Genomic DNA, 18,205 nt, shown 5'->3' on the forward strand with positions numbered 1-18,205 from the left:
TACGACCCCAAAAGTTCTATCAACTTGGATTAGTTATTGAATATATTGTTTTATCCGTTTCCTGTGCAATAAAGTGTTACATGAAATATGAATGAATATTTTGCATTATTCATGCTTTATACATTATCTAGTAATGAAATAGATCTAAGAACCTTCTATATTCTAGATTAAGTTATACATTTGAAATAAATTCCCTTATTAATGAAACTCTAGATTCTACTTAAGATTATATCCAGCCTGACTTACAGAACTATTTTTCCCAAAAATAGTATAATTTCTGAAATGTAATATGGCTATAATCTTTCTACTGTATATTGGAAGGTGATCATAGACTGCTTTCTGCATTATAGACTTCCGCTTATCTGGATATTAACTTAATATGTACATTCACTCTAATCAGTTGTAAGTACTGTAGCATAATGTGGCTTTAACAAGTTTCAAGTAATAAAATTTACCTGGAGTAATCCTACCTATCCTACTAAGAGATCATTGCATGCCGCGAAAAAGTTTAATTTCGTGTTAGCATTTTTGGAAATGTAACTTAATGAGATTTAAAAGAACTATCCTGTATGGTGGTGAACCATGCAATAGGTGTGCGAATGCTAGACAGGCACTTTAAACGGATTAACATGATTCTATTGCAATCTCTTAATTGCAGGTTTTAGCAATATTATACAGCCGTGAAAGTGGTTGCAACATGCAGCAAATAGTATTAGCATTGCGATAGATATCTTCTGTGATATGAAATGCAATAAATTTAATTTATAGTGTCTACTAATAACACATTCAATTCGATCTGTTGTAACGCAATTGCGGCGTCTTCTAACACCAAAATTAGTTTAATCAGGTCTAATTAGATTAAATTGTTGATAAATCAACACATGATGTTCTAACGTAATATTTTATTCTATTAAGCCTAACATAGTGACTATGTTAATTAATTTCATTAAGTCAATATAAACTTAATTAACGAATAAAATTCTTCCACGTTCTAACAATTTCTCTGTTCATTGTGTGCTGTAGGCAAATACTGAATCAATATTGAATTTATTACTGTGATATTTTAGCAATTACTACTATTCCTACAGGGAAATCATAGAGATGTAAATGATTAAGTCAACATCATCGTAGTTATCAGAGTGAATATAATTAAAGCGAATCATGACATTATTTGCCATGGAAATTTAAAAATCATTCTTTCATCACCATGTAAATGCTTTAGCAACGAGTCTATTGATCTACCCTTATCCTTATTTTAAAGCTTTTAAGTGCAGAAGCTATTATAGAATCTTGATCACGTTAACTCGATCAATATTGTAACTTAGTAGAGCTCAGTAATCGAAATAAGCGGTCGAATCTGTCATTGAAGATAAAGTTGCAGCTACCATGAGACAATTACTATTGCAAAGAATTAAACTCATTGGGTTTGTCCTTTACTGTTCAGTCATTATTGCAATTATCGAAGCAAAGACAGAAAATCACGACTATTGCGTAGTAGGTAGTGGTCCTGGAGGTAAGTTAAATTGGAGAAATCGATATTGAGTCACCATTTAACGGATTATTAGAATTGAATAGTTATCCTTTATCATTTATCCCTTAAACAACAAATGCTTTCTGTCTGAAAGCTACTTAAAACTACTGCTTCTGTAGTTTATGAGAAATGAACCAAAACAATTTATTTCATTTATGTATTTATACTTAGTAATTTGCAAAATTTTGCAAATCGTTCTGTAACATAATGAAGGAGATGCCAATTTTATATGCTATATGATACCTTTATACCTGGACTACTGCTTTATTATACGCCAGAATATCTTACTTGCTCAATATTCAATTAGGATTACAAATAGCGTACTATTTGGAAAGTGCCGGAAGAGATTATGTCGTGTTTGAAAAGAATGATATATCAGGTAGACGGTAGCTATTAATTTGTTAACTTAAATTAGTTAAATTCGTATGAAATTATATCTATTCGATAATATTTGTTGCTGCTAATGCATACCTTTAAAGGAGGTTAAATAATTGCAATACTGGAATCATGTATAACGTAGAAGTTATAAGCAATTCATCAAATTACATTAAATAAAAGTTGTTACGGCGAGAATTACGTACGTTTTCGCATATTATGATTACTAGTCTAGCCCTTTCTCGTGATGCTTCACGAGCTGTCAAGCTACATTTGTACTTTTTACTTTACTGTACTTTATTATCATTAGTACCTTTACATAACAAACCCAAAAATCTGTTCACCAGCTCTATGTACTAATAGTATAGAGTTCCATAGTCCAAATTCTACGCAGCCATGAAATCAATTTTCGATTTATAATAGTTACTAGTTTTAATTTCGAATTCCCTATGCGAAACTATAAGAGACTAAGATTTTCCGTACATAATGCTTACGCCGATTACAAGACAATTGATAGATACTGATTCAATGATAAACTCATCAAAAAAAGATTTGATGTTGAACGTTGTTTTATTAAAGCTGCGTTTACAAGAGCGGCATACAATTCTTACTCAGATGACGAGTTGCAGTTAGGCTCCATTCGAGAAGAAATCAGATTAATTTATGGCGACAAGTATCTACATTTCATTTAATCTTAGTACTGTATAACTACATAAACTTCTTTATCTATTCCATTAGCTTATCCAGTTTTATAAAATCTTATAACGGCATGTGAATTAGAAAATATAATCATTATTCCGTATGTCTATCAATCAAAATTTTAAAGTGTTATCTCTGACGATAATTCTCATCTTGAAAAAGACTCATTTTATTTCTATTTAAAAATTGCAGGGTCATTCTTTACCGTTTACCCGAGGCATCGCAAACTAATTTCTGTAAATAAATTACATACAGGTAATAAAATCTCGAAAATTTTTGGCGCACCTCCTTTTATCTATGAGCAGCACTATATTGAACTAGTTAAGCATTAAAGCACCATTCAAATCCTCAATAAATAAAGAATACACATCTAATATATGCTATCTCTAAATATATATTAATTGACATAATACCATGTTAAGCTGCAGTGCTGCATATGGCAATAAGACTACATGTTCATAATGTATAAGCGTACACGTATATTTGGATGTATGTCCAACAAGTGATACATACTATCAGTACACAAGTATACACTGATTGCATTTCAGTAGATTTTAATAACGTTATTTACTACGCCTAGTCCAAAGCTTTTTGAAAATCGAAAGAATTTTCTTTACCTTATAGTGCTTACGAATCTTTGTTGAATTCTATAGGCCATTCAAACAGTGAATTTAATCTGAGACATGATTGGAATTCCTTACTAAGCAAGAATCAATCATTTTTGATGTCTCAGTATTCGCGAGAATATTATCCAAATGCTGATAAATTGGTAAATTAATTCAAAGTTATGATTGCTAATCATTAATTTGCTATTGTAATCCCCACTACAAAGTACTTCCTTTACTAATTTTTTATGTATGCAGAAAATGACTGAACCAGTATGATTATACTTATAATCAGCCACGATACCTTCGAGCCTTAGATATTTCATTCTTCTAGTGCAGAAAGAGAATTATATTTATAGCAATAGTCATTCCTTCTGATCACTCATATATTATTGAGCTATTATAACGATACTAAGATAAAAGTGATATCTTTATATAGCAGTATCATCATCAAGGATTACTGTTGCATTTCTTCATGTAATTTATTGAAGATATAACATAGTTGGTACGGTCTACCATTTAAATCATTGTATGATATATTGAAAATTACTAAATCATAGCTTATGTGGTGTGATAATGTAAGTTCAGCTCGGTTTAGGATAGTGTTAGAGTTATAAGCAGTATTATTTCTCAGTATAGAAAACATGAGAGATACATACATAGTAATTATACTGCTACGTATAAGTATGCTATTCAGGGTTATTCAGTTTAACAAACCATAGCTCTGTATCTGCTATACATTACTTTCTATAAAGCAAATTAATGATGCTTGGTAATATATTAAAATATTAGCAAAAGCACTAATCAGTTTGATCTGTTTCGATGGATTATTGAGTTAATTCATTTTCTCTATGTTTTATTAGGTGGAATATCTCAATGACTATGCAGAACAATTTAAGTTAAAAATTAGATATGACACCGATATTTTAACCATTACTCGAGATAGTGAAGATAGTAATGCCAAGTTTAAAATGATGGACAGCAACGACAATACCTATATTTGTAAAGTAGCCATTATAAGGTTAGAATTGCCTTTCGAAGTAGTAACTGCTAGATTATATCCTAGATAAAATTCTTAACTTCCAGCATATGTAAATCACCTAATCTTTCTCTCCTGATTTCCTATATCGTAGTACCGGAATTTCTGTACCATATGTCCCAGCCGGATTCGTTGGTAACGATATCATTGAGGTTGGCGATAGCCGAATTACAGTCAATTTTTGGGTTACAAATACTGTAGTTACGATAAAGTTGACTTGATTCAGATCAATACGTGTGCTATAGCTAAATTGCAGAATAAGTTCTAGATAATATTCAAACCTAATTCTAGAGGATTATAATTCATTTCTAATTATTAACTCGGTAGTTTAGGTGCGAGAAATATTTTTAAGTACTTTTCCACATTTTTGGTTAATGTTACTTATTTAGGGATATGAAACAGTGTCCACCAATCCCTCTAATTTTAAAGGTCAAAATGTCTTGGTTCTTGGACAAGGTGCGATGGAATAGATGAATAGACGGATATCTTACATCTTCACTTTTCTCCACTTTTTGTGTGGCAAGATTAAAATATTTTCAGCTGAGGTTTTAAGGTTTATTTGAAGCTAATTGTCGATATTTTTGATGTATTTCAAGGCAATTCCGGATTTGAAACAGCGCAAGCTATATCACATACTGCAAATTATATTCATGTGTTTGGCAGGTAACGGTTCTATGAAAATTTTCAATACCGCGTTTAGTAGGTGCAATTAAGTTAGTACAAGACTCTGATTAAGCCAATACCTCCAATCTGCATGAAAGCGATGCTTGTGCTATTTCGTACAATAAATAGTGCAACACTTGTTTACTTCATTAATAGAACTCGCGTTCGCCTTGCCACTTCAACACATTATATCGGGGATGTTAGGTAAGGGTTGTGGTACTTAGTAATTTCGTAAGAGTGTACGTGCAAATTATTAGAGTTAGATTTCATTTTAAATACTGGCTGAAAATTAGTGGAAGCCTATCATAAAATTAGCCGCAACTTATAGAATGAAATTATTGATTCACTGTTTGCTCAGAGCCATCAACAGCAGACATATTGATTCCTACCAATTAAAAACCTTGGACGGAATTTTAGGTAAGTAACATAAATAATATTTATGTACTGATTGATCTCGATATAGTAAATATATTCCTTAGTTAGGTATAATTTCGATTTAATGACAGCTATGGAAGTCTATTTAATATCACAACCCTAGAATTAATATAATTCTAGTAGGCTTTAACTGCAATAGATTATACGATATAAGAGATGATTATCTTTTGATTTAGAGGGAGATTTAAAACTTGTTGCTGTAACTAAAACACGCGAAAATCGCTATCAGATTGGCATTAGAACTTCAGGCAATTACTATCGTAAGTAAATTACTACCGCTTTCACATAACTTCTATAGCGGCAATACTACTTATTCTATTATTTATCTCTATGGAATTAGGAGAATACTCTGATCTCTAACTACTATGTTACGAATGATAGTATCAAAATTTAATCAGATTATGACTATTACTACCGTATTAACCTAATTCTTTTGGATTTGCAATAGGTGGTGCTAAAAATGCACGCAAAGACTACGACCGGGTTATTCGCTGTTTAGGATTCAAGGTAGTTATTTACTAAAGCTAGCATTCACTTTATGTCCTTGATATTGATACTTAGATGGATTTTGGAAGATTCAGTCCTTGATATGATAATGAATTATGTCCGTTATACTGTTGTCACTTTTTCTTCAGTATGATGATTCTATCTTTGGCGAAAATGCTAAACCTATTAGAGGAAGGCTTACATACGAAAGATATCCGATGATGAAAGGCAACTTTGAGTCTTCTAATGTAGATAATATGTATTTCGGTAAGCTAGTTATCTGTAAATACCGGATAAAGTATTTCTTGTCTATCTACTTTTTTGTCTTAATTGGAATTAATAAGCAATAATTTATCAAGCAATAAACTTTTAACTATATCAGTATAATGAATACGGTACTTAATTGATAAAAGTTCTACTGATAGAACTGGTGATTAACGTATTCAGAGAATGTCTTTACACTATAGTATAATACTGTCAATTTATTCTTAGCTGGTTCTATGGCACATTATTTGGATTATCGCCGCTCAGGCGGTGGCTCCATTCAAGGCATTCGCTATAATGGTTGGTATTGATTCGATATGAAAAATTCACTTTTGAATCACTTCTTTCCATGTTAGAACTACTTCTAAATGGAATTGCTTAACAGCTCTTAGCATGATGCAAATGATCTATACTAAGCATGAACTAGCTAGATAGCCTCAAAAAATTTTAAACGATCTACTACTATTTAGCTCGTGCCTTGCATCGAATACTTGAATGGCGATATCACAAAATACCTTGGCCTGCAGTGACATTTAGAGTTAATGCATTGATAGATCATGTTATTACTCGTATTAATCAAGCTTCAGTAAGTCTTTATTGAATGAAATAACAGAAAATAAAATTGCATAAGTATAGCTTATCACGCTCATACGTAACATAATACATTTAATTTAGGGCTTATATCAAATGTTTGACTCTTTGATAGATGTTATTCTAATCCGTAAGTAAATAAATTGTTCTGATTGTATCTACTACTGTTAAGGAAATAATTGACATCAGCTGATGACTTTATTTGATCAAATTACTGATATCTTCTAATACTGCTCCTATTCTAATTTTAGAAAAACGAAATCGATTTCAATACTTAGAAGAAGTTCCAGTAGGTCTTTTACCCAACCTTGAAGGTGATGAACATTTTAATTTTGAGACGATGTATAGCATGATGTAGTTATTGCGATAAATTTTTTAAATTATTCTAATCCTCATTTAACAGTATTCAATATTTTATTATGCTTTCAGAGTTAACAGGAAGAAAGATAATACGTGGATTTATAACCTTGCATTACAAATACGGCAAAAATTTTTCTAATCCCGAGTATGAACTAGATTTGCTACATTAAATATCAATGACTAAATAAGATAAATTGGATGAGAAGCCTCATTAAATTTCAATTTATTTTCTTTATTTATGAATATTTGTAATAATGATTTAATAAATTTTCAATATAAAAAGAGTAAAATGCTTATAGGATGAAATTAATTTTTAAAATACTTACTTTACATGGCAATTTAAAGTATTGAAACAGAGAAAACTTCTAACTAGACTTGTAACGCAAATTAATTGGAATTTTTAATAGGAAAATATTATTACAAATTACTTATTATACTTACAGTTCTGGCCAAAGTATTATTGGTTAATTAATAGATGATACGAATATTTAACGATTCGTTAAAAATTCAGAACTATTAAGTCTATATTTCATTATTTGTAGCACCGATACATTGGGCGAGAGATTATTAACCTATTTTGCTAAAGACGGCTACAAATGTAAATATCATCACCCAGTCATCGGATACTATAAAAAGCCATTTACAGGTAATATTCACCGAATATGCTTAATAGTTTCAAATATTTAAGCTATGTAGAAGAACGAGGATTTCGAATTGGTTCGATTTGTAAAAGTAGTATTCTAATTGCTGATTGCCAATGACTGATGCTAATGGCTACCATTATGACCTCCAAACTCAGGGTTACCGCATAGTCTAACAAATAGCTAATGTTCTCTTAAGTTATAATAACTCCTTACTTTTGCGATAGCTTAGGTAACGTCTACATAATTCTAGTAAAGCATATTTAATAAAATTAGCTGGTATGCATGCTAGATAATACCAATATTCCGGTAAATTAAGCTTAATTTTATGAGCGTACGAAAATATCAATAATATGATTTGCTGCAGCTATAGTAATGAATTAACAAAATGTATCTTTATTTTCGTGTTAATACCTTGATGCTAATTAGTGACAACGAAATTGCATCATTAAAAGTACCGTAAATAGTAACTTGCGATAGCGTTACTATATAATGAAATCTTTCTACTGTAAATCAGGATTCGAAGTAGAAGTATATTATTCAACCATGATAGTAAAGCTCGCTAACATAATCAAAATCGTTTTCTAGAATAATAGCTAGATGTTTATTTATTAATTTAAATAACTTAAAAAGACTCTATACGATCTATTTTATCGGCAGCCGCTTTTTAAATAGATATGTTATTATGATATAAAAATAGCAGTTTGGGTAAAGAATCGATATTGAAATGACTATATTACATGCAGAGCTATCAAAGGATGGAACTTTACCGCAGCCAGATAAGTTATTCCATGTCCTCGAAGATTTTCTAACTGAATGGTACCATAGTAATTGCTATAGCTTTTTATTAATCTTAATTTCATTTCCCACCTTAAATTATCTATATTCTATTTCTTGTATAAGGTATTTAATGGACGAACACGTATTTCCCTTGAAAAAGTTTTTGGAAAATATCATCAATAAGGATTTGAACAACTATTTTTCCGACTCATGTTACGAAGTAAGCATAGCACAAGCCCTGCATCGAAATGAATTTTGTTTCTAAAAGTTTTCAAATTGCTTCGATGATATAGATGGCAATGAAGTATAAAAATCTACCAATTGGATGCTCCAGAAACATTATACAGCGAAAAAAAGAATCTAAGAAAGAAGAATCGAAGGAAGAAAGACCAGAAGATGAAATATAGGAAGTTTCAGAACCCCCAAAAGTCCCAGTAAATAAACTTCCTAAGCGATATTGTATTTAATCATCCACCCTTCATTGTGGTTCATCCGTAATAAAACATTTTACAAATTTACCTATTGGTTAGCTTAACTTTATAAACGATGATGTGACGTATATCCTACAATGCAATATATATTACTATTAATAATGAATGTTGTAGATCATATCGTATCTATGTTTTTTTATCATATTAACGGATTTGTACCCATTTGAGTAGTAGTAATCAATAGCAATAAACATAACCACTGCAAGAATTTGATTATAGCATTTATAGCACCTGAAAGCTTACTAAATTAGAATGATTTGTTACACAATTGTATAAGTTAATGCTGTAATCACAGGAACTTTTATAGATATACAGTAGATCCTGCATAATCACGAGCCATTCATTCATTGATGGTCCATGTCAATAGTAATCATTTTCATAGATAGTGTAATGCAATTCTACAATCATCGATTGTACTATAATAATCACGAGAAGCTTTACAAGAAATAGACCCTTCATAATTACCAGCGATTCAGCGATAATTTATGTCAATAGTAATCGTTTTCATCGATAGTGTAATGCTATTCTGCAATCATAGACGTTAATACAGTAATCGAAAGAGCTTTTAGTAGAAATAAATCTTGCGTAATCAGGAGCTATTCATTGGTGATTCACGTCAACAGTGACTATTTTCATCGGTAATTTAATGCTATCGGTAGTGTAATACTGTCTGTAGTATAATACTAATCGACGGCTGTAGATTGTAAAAATCACAAGAACCTTTATAGAAATTGACCATGCATAATCACGTGCCATTCATTAATGATACATACAAGTAGCAATCGCTTTGATCAAGAGGAAAGAGAGTAACGACATCATTAATTAAGTTGACAACAATGTTATTCGCTAGTAGTTGGCAACCATATTTATTGATGAAAAGACTATCGTCACTAACTTGATAACAATAATAGAGTCTGAATCAGTCCCATTTATGGCTTTGTTTTATTAGATAATACTAATAGATAGGCGTGTCTAGGTTAAGATGATGAATGGAAAACATATTGAATTGAACAATAAGGGGCTACTGACGTCGCTACCATTATGGGATTATACTATAGAGTGATAGAAATCAATCACAACACAATTAGGCATTAAATCCGAGATGTTCAGCCTTAATTGAGATTTCTTCTACTTAATTGAATCGTCAGACCGGGCTAAATCTTGAATTTCCTTTTACGATTTTATTTACTGATCCAACTTCTTTCACCATGTCAAAATCAGCACGGATAATATCAATCTTCATCATCTCCTGCCTAGCAATTGCGAAAGCTTCCACGCGATATGATTACTGCGTTCTTGGTGCTGGTCCTGGCGGTAAGTTAACATGCAATCCAAGTGTCGCTATAATTTTTTATGATGGTCGCCATATTATTATCTGCCTCCTTTTTCCGGTTATCTTGGATTGAGATCGGAGTCGGTTTATTGCCGATAGTCCGCGATATAATTATGGAGTATAACCACATGAATTACCAATCATTCATGCTCAATCGACGAAATTGAATTTTAGTAATTGATTCAGTATGCGTCCATTTAATTAGAAGTCACTTGTTGTGTTCTTATTCGCACTTGCTGCAGTTCTCACCTGTTGAATTTTTGTTTAGCTTTATTGTCTTACGGTGACAAGCGACAAGTAAAAAATATCTAGATTGTGATAAGCTTTACCACCCTTTTCTTCCTACTTTTACAAGCAAAAGAACGAGAATGATCCTAACTGAAGACTTTAGTTAGCTTGTATAATTTGTTACTGTACGTTATCTATCAATTCCTGTACTAACTACAGAATTTATTACGGTACTGTAAGGATTTAATTTTATTTTTTCAGGACCAGCAATTTCATTTTAAGGGCGATTGTAATCAAGTTATAATTTATTTACGGTATCATTAGTAATTGATAAATTCTGGTCTTCAATACGTAGAAGCTTAGGTTTAGTTTACACGTTGTACGAAATCTTTTTCAATCGGATGAATAAATTTAAAGAATATTTATACACTACTATTAATGCCCGTTATAACAGCCCTTCTTACCATCCTTATTCCTCCCACAAGTTTTAGAGTGATTCTATGGCATTTATATGGGAAAATAGTCATTCTAAATCTTATTCATTTTTTCAATAATGGCCAAAATGTTAACAATCTATTTCTTAATACTTAATAAATTGTTACAGAAATGCAGCAAGTACTTTTAGATTATCTTTCTATGCTCTGTTCTATATCAAGATGATTTTATACTCACACTGCAACTAAGGCAGCTTAACATTTTGTACCGTAGAATGAAGTGAAATCGATGCTAAGTGATGTATTTTCGTCACTCATATTTCTTTCTCAGATAAACTAATTTATAAGGATTGTTTCTGGTACTGTTTAGGCAGGGCTATGAAATTTTTAATGAGCTAATAGTTAAAATTTAATATAAAATCTTGTTGATTAGTGTAAATTATCATGACTGGATAAGGCATAAAACAAACATTACTTTAGTGTCAGTCACTCTGTATAAACGAAAATGCATATTTTTTAGAGATAAATTAGCTTCGCAACAGTAAGAATTTCCTTTGGTTGTTTTGCTATCAGTCGCTTTGCTGCATACTGTATACTGATGAAAATGGTTCAAATTATGGTTTATAATGAGCCGTTTGCTAGTAACTTTATTCAAGAAATTAGATTAATACAACAACGCTCTCCCTAAATATACTGGACTAAGCCAGTAAACTATAGGTTAAGCTAATAGCAGAATTGACGACATATTGTAGTGGGAGCGCTAAAATCAATTTTCTTTCCCTTCCTAATCACACAATGATCCATTGCTATAGCCCTATGAATTAATTTTCAAGCCTAAGCCGATAGCAAGTATTAATATATCAATATTTAATTAAGACAAGCACTGCAAACAGACAATGATTTATTGATTAAACTAGTTCGACCAGACATAGAAAATAATACTTGATAGTGTCCTTTCCTTTTAAATTTAAGAATTCATACAAACGACATCGATGTTATTCTATAAACTCTACTAATCCACTGCTATATAATGACAAACATTTTGCAATAGTATATAAGTTCTAAGAATATTAAGCTTGCCGAATAACCGGAAGTATAGCTCATAAACATGACCATTAGATCTTATCCTTCATAAATTTTATCCCTATAGGAGATCTTTTTCTACGAACGTTATTGAACAGCTAACTTATTAGTATAAATTAAGCCTTCGTAAGGAAAATATCCTTCTTAAACTAATTTTAATTCTTTCCTAATAAATATCAAATTACTCCCTGATTAATAAATTGAACAGGCCGACAAGAGGATAATGTTTACCTGATGCGAAACAAGTAGCAATCGATATCTTTAAACAAGGATTTCATAAAGACAGAACAGTGCACTACCTAAGCGAATTTACTGCAAATTATGATATTTTAGTACATTGTTACCGACCGACGCTAGTAAAAAATAATAAAGCTTAAATATTAAATTAAAGCATACATATCACTTGTTAGCAGAAGAAATTAATAAGCCGACAAATGCATGCATGTATTAAAATGTAAGGCATCTTATAGGGTTGCCTTAAAGATAGGCTAAATAATATAGAAATGACTAAATCCGTACATTCTAAAATCTCCTGATGTGATTTATAACCGGAACTAAAAATTGATACATTGAATTGACACCATTAATATTAATCAAATGTACAAGTAATGAACGTAAATTTAGAATTTGGCTGACTTTTACATTGATTAATTTCTTTCTTCTAGGATTGCAAATTAGTTATTTTATGCATAAAGCCAACAGAAATTATATCATATTTGAAAGAAATAGCATAGCAGGTTAGCCAGTCAAATAGAGTATTACAATAAAATATAATTGTTTATGAATGAAGGACTTTAGCGATTATGGTACCGATTCAACAGTATAGGGCATTAGACTGGTGGTGGTTTATTCTTTTAAAGCTTATAAACTATGACGATATTTTATTTACCTTATCTGCTTCAGGTTCTAGTTTTACCAAGTTTCCTCGCCATCGCTATTTAATTTCCGCTAATAAAAGATTTACCGGTAAAAATAGATTTTTTCCTTGAAATTATATTAAGATTCGAATCAATGATCTAGGCCTATTTTCCGAAAATATTTTAGATATTTATTATGTATTCATATACTACCTTCAAATTAGGAACTAAGAATATCGAATTTAACTGGCGGCATGATTGGAATTCATTAATAAGCCATAACGAATCTTTAGTTATGACACGATATTCAGAATTGTACTTTCCACACGCGGATGATTTAGTAAGTGGAATATTGTTATTGCTGGCCATGATTTGCATATTAGCAATCATTTCCTTGATTAATTTTTTTATGGCCATAAACTCTCTTAATCAGAACTAATATTTGACTCATTAAGGTTCGCTACTTTGTGGATTATGCTAACGAATTGAAATTGAACATTCGCTATAACACTCGAATATCTCGTATTTCATCAATCCAAGATCCAATGAATCAAAATAAAAAAGTCTTTGAATTCCGTGATGCTAATGGCAATACTTATCACTGCAATGCCTCCATCATAGGGTTTGTTTAACACTTTACTGGTATAGATAATTATCATTAATACTCAGTATTCTAAACCATCTTGAAACAATCTCAGTTTATGAAAAGATATTAAAATAAGTTTACACTTAGGATAAAACTGAAATTATAATTTTTATCAGTTCCAGCTACAGATAGTAAACTACTTCAGTATACTGGTTGTAAAATTACCGAAAGTCCTTGTTACAACTTCCAAATTTTGTAACAAGTACTAGATCTGCACTCAGCAAGGAGACCCAGTAATTAAGTTGAAGAACTAACTTTATTGTTAAAATAATGAGTTTATATACTTTCTTTATTGTGACCTTTGATCTACTGGCGTAGATCACAAGATCATCACTAAGAGAAAGCTTTCCCTAGTTTAGACATTACAAATAGGATATCATACCGAGTATGGCAACATGAGAATACATATATAGATAAGCTTAATATAGTACCATAACTACATCTATATACGCATGACGTGATATTATCATCGTGATATTTAACCATATATAGAAAGAAGGTAACATACTAATTATGTAACTATTACAGAACGTGACAGTCCTGTAACTAAATAACGTCTCTATCGCAACCATACCATCTTATAAGCAATTTATATGGAGGCTGTTATCTAGAAAATTTATAGTCTCACAAATAATATTCTTTCTCATTAGTACGGGTAATGCTGCCGCTAATATTCCTAAAGATGCCATCGGCATTGAACATACTGTTGTAAGTTTAGAACGCTTTAAATAGAGCTATATTCAGCATTATTAGTTTATATTTAACGATAAAATAGATTGAATTTTGCTGACTGAAATTTTAAAATTAAGACTTTGAATTGGCTTCTGGAGGTAAATGGGTCAAAGTAAAACGAATATTCTGTGTAATGTAATAAAATTTATTCGTTTTTCAGGGCTACGAAAGCGTTTCCACGGACCCTAAAGATTTCAAAGGCCAAAATGTTCTCATTTTAGGAACAGGTACAGCTTACGTTATATCTAGATCATTATGTTGATTTTGGCCTATCATACATTAGTGAATTTTATCTCCATCGTATTTAACACCCTCTCCTATAACATACATTGATTAGGTAATTCGGCCTTTGAAATAGCTAAAGTTATATCTTCTTCTACCAACTATATCCATATTACCGGAAGGTAAATTTACTTCGATAAGCTGTCTTGAATATATCAATTAACTGACAAGCTTTCCTATAATTTAATTTCATATTAAAATTTAATCTAAAATTGTTCACAGTTATTGTTAAAATAAAGTATTATATTGACCTGTATAGCTTTTAATAACAAGTTTTGAAGTTAGAATATTCATTTATCAGCTATTATGAGAGCAAAATAAGGTCATTTAGATCATGAATGAGATCAATATTTATTTCAGAATTATAAAATCATTCCAACATGTAAAGTATAATAATTTTTAGACTCTTTAGGCCAAAATTTCTGATCCAGAATACTATCTATTTACCTTGTTCAAATTTACGACTTTATCTAGTCTATCTTAGATAGATTATTGTGCTATAAATCAAAGTCTATAATTCTAATATTGGTCATGAATATCCAATTTTCAGGTCTGAACTGCGTCAATCATGGTCTACACACTATGTTGGCGATGTCAGGTGAGGATTCTACATAAATTCTATATTGATAATAAATTATTTACTATATTATCAACTGAGCCTAGCTTATTGCAACTGTTTATGTATTTACAGAGGGGTTAATCGACAACATCTCGACGGCAGTCAGTTAAAATCATTGGATGGCATTACATGTAAATAAGAATATTGTAATCCCAAATCTTTCCTTCAAATAATCAAAAATCACTGAAATGATAGCTTTATAAATTTTAACGAGATCTATTTTATGAATAATATAGATGGCGATATTAATCGATTCGTTATTGTGAAAGGAAAAAATAATAAATTGCAAATATATCTCAAAAACGTGACCAATAATCAAGTCCTTGGACCCGGTATTATTCTATATAGAGTACCTCGCTAAAGTTATAATCAGCTGATATTCAATGAATTGTAGCAAAAATATTTATATTTCTCTCCTTACTCTACGACTTCTAAAAAAATAATATAATTTACTGGCATTAATGACATATTGATTAATACTATGCTTATGATATCGTATTTTATTTACGACATATCCTTATATTCTTATCATTAATTTCCTATAGTGGAAGAAAATTCTCCTTTCAGAAAGGAATATGATCATATTATTCGATGCCTTGGATTTACAGTAAGAATTTAAATCTAAATTTAAATTTTAAAAACTAGACTTTAAATGATATTAGATCTTAATACCAACTACTTAGCCTTCAAAAAATATAGCTCGGTCGTTTCAGTTATGTTAATGAATGTGATATATGATCTTAATTATTTAGCACGATGAATCCATTTATGATGCCTCTGCGCATCCTATCAGTGGTGAAGGAAAACTTCGAAAATATCCTAAAATTCATCCAAACTTTGAATCTGTTAACGTCCCTAATATGTTTTTCGGTAAGAAATACTGTAAACAGAAGCAGTAAACTTTAATAAGCAATTTTAAAAACACTTTATCCATGGAACGAGTTTGTATCCCAATATGAAATAAAGCATTCATGCTTATCTATACGCGTACCTTCTATCTAGTTGGAGCTATAGCACATTCTCTAGACTTTCGTAGATCATCTGGAGGTTTCATTCATGGATTCCGCTACTCCGGTATTGAAATACTTTTCATTTATAAATAAGTTTTCTACATCTCAATAATTTACACTAAGGTATTTTAATTTGGTCAAATATAATTATAATAGCCATTGTAGCACATCATATGATGGAATGGAAGTACCATGGCATTCCTTGGCCGTCGAAAACAATATCTACTAACGGAATGCTTCCAAATTTGCTCAAAAGAATTAATCAGGCCTCGGTAAAACGCCTAATTCAGATAATGTTGCAAAATTAAATGAAATGTAATTAATGGAAAATTTGTGACAATTGACTTATAGGGACTATATCAAATGTTCAGTATCCTAACTGATGTCATCCTTATAGGTATGATCATTTGCTTTTGACATTCTGCAGAGATAATGTAAAAATAAATAATTAATGAATTAGGCCTAAATTGAGCTAATTTTCACTAGTAATCGCTTCGACTAAAGTATTTCGCTCTAGAAGTAGACTTTAAAGAATTTTTTAGTCAATTCTTACTTCGTACGGTTAAGATATCAGGATCTTTAAGGGTGATATATTTTGATATTTGAAGTTAACTAGTAGTTTCTAATTTTATGAAGTACAATACAGTATGATTGTTGTTTTTGACATTCTGCGAAAATGACATAAATAATTAATGAATTTGGCCTAAATTGAGTTAACTTTCACCTACAAACATTTCAATAAATGTTTTTACCTGCTAGAAATGGACTTGAAAGAATATATAGTCAAGTTTTACTTTCTATAGTTAAGCTATCAGCATCTTTAAGGGCCATATTTTGGGAAATTTGAAGTTAGCTCGTGGTTCCTAATTGTGTTTTATTATGATTTATGCATTATTTGCATCTTACACACAGATGATAGTGGGAATCATAAATACTTAGAAGATATTCCAATCCGTGCTATACCAAATTTAAAAAGTAAGACCAGCAAATTGCTATTGATACGCAAAAGTGATTATTGGTAATCAATAATTTTCCTAACGTAATCTATAATGAAAATATGCATTCTACACTAGAGCTAACTGGTGTTCCTGCTACCAGAAGAATGCTTATTATGGCTTTTGAATATGGAAAGGGCTTTGCTGGTCCCCGGTAATATAACAGCTCATCAAAATTTATACAGCTATAGTCTTCATCAACATTTTTATATACATTTTGTTCATATTTTCTGTCTTTGATGATAATTACTGGGTTTTCGCGACCAGAACTGATACTCTTGGCCCAGATCGCGTTAACGCAGAATGGCAAATTGCACATAAATGTAACTTTATCCACCCTAAAATATATTATTACGATCATCCATTAACAGGTAAATTTAAGCTTGTTGCTACCTACTACTGTAATTTAGATGGAACAATAATCTCTATTTCTTAACCGAATTGAAAAAATTAGAATTAAATCCAGATGGTACATTACCGACACCAAAAAAAATACATCATGTTGTTGAAGACTTTTTGACAGAATGGTAAGCTTCAACTCAGTAATCAGCTATGTAAAGCTTATCCTATTTTCTTCATGTGATAAATATAGACCATCTTTTGCACCGATATCTAAGCTATCAATGACATATGCATACTCAGTTACCATGGTATGGCCTAATATTGCATTCTGCTTCTAGGGATAGTATGCAAGATCACGTTATTCCGCTTAAGAAATATCTGCAAACTGTGATGGCTGAAGACCTCACACATTATTATTATTATTCGTGCTTAAAGGTAAATCCAATCGATATCATAATTCAAATATAAATACCTTATATTATCGTAATCCTTTATTTAATTATCGTTGTACTTTTTTGAATATTTAGGCATTTCTAAAGTTTAAATCAGTTCCATATTCTTGCATGAATGAACAAATTTTGCAAAAACCAAAATATAGTAAATATCCTGGGCCTAAAAGTATTTAGAAATGATCATGTCACATCATTCATTTCATTTTCTGCTAATTTATACTTGCTTTTTGCT

General features: G+C 30.8%; 2 protein-coding genes across 2 annotated transcripts; both read left to right on the forward strand.

Moving 5' to 3' along the window:
* Window positions 1–1,386: 1,386 nt before the first annotated feature.
* TRIADDRAFT_31061 (uncharacterized protein) lies at window positions 1,387–8,734 on the forward strand (the record flags this gene model as incomplete). Its single annotated transcript, XM_002116477.1, has 21 exons — window positions 1,387–1,513; window positions 1,839–1,910; window positions 2,798–2,860; window positions 3,259–3,374; window positions 4,074–4,231; window positions 4,344–4,401; window positions 4,639–4,705; window positions 4,846–4,912; window positions 5,069–5,116; window positions 5,271–5,329; window positions 5,524–5,607; window positions 5,796–5,854; window positions 5,983–6,100; window positions 6,326–6,397; window positions 6,568–6,683; window positions 6,773–6,818; window positions 6,940–7,002; window positions 7,118–7,193; window positions 7,591–7,720; window positions 8,447–8,508; window positions 8,593–8,734. 21 exons carry the CDS (start codon window positions 1,387–1,389, stop codon window positions 8,732–8,734), a joined length of 1,803 nt encoding a protein of 600 aa, XP_002116513.1.
* A 1,434-nt stretch (window positions 8,735–10,168) lies between these two features.
* Window positions 10,169–17,989, forward strand: TRIADDRAFT_31124 (uncharacterized protein; the record flags this gene model as incomplete). The annotated part of the gene is made up of 21 exons (XM_002116478.1): window positions 10,169–10,274; window positions 12,704–12,775; window positions 12,942–13,004; window positions 13,120–13,235; window positions 13,351–13,517; window positions 14,192–14,249; window positions 14,434–14,500; window positions 14,611–14,677; window positions 15,106–15,153; window positions 15,247–15,305; window positions 15,411–15,506; window positions 15,720–15,781; window positions 15,927–16,044; window positions 16,177–16,248; window positions 16,341–16,456; window positions 16,536–16,581; window positions 17,097–17,159; window positions 17,258–17,333; window positions 17,447–17,580; window positions 17,646–17,706; window positions 17,860–17,989. 21 exons carry the CDS (start codon window positions 10,169–10,171, stop codon window positions 17,987–17,989), a joined length of 1,797 nt encoding a protein of 598 aa, XP_002116514.1.
* Between the last annotated feature and the right edge of the window lie 216 nt (window positions 17,990–18,205).

The sequence above is a fragment of the Trichoplax adhaerens genome, genomic scaffold (genome assembly GCF_000150275.1).
Source record: "Trichoplax adhaerens TRIADscaffold_16 genomic scaffold, whole genome shotgun sequence".
Taxonomy (NCBI): domain Eukaryota; kingdom Metazoa; phylum Placozoa; class Uniplacotomia; order Trichoplacea; family Trichoplacidae; genus Trichoplax; species Trichoplax adhaerens.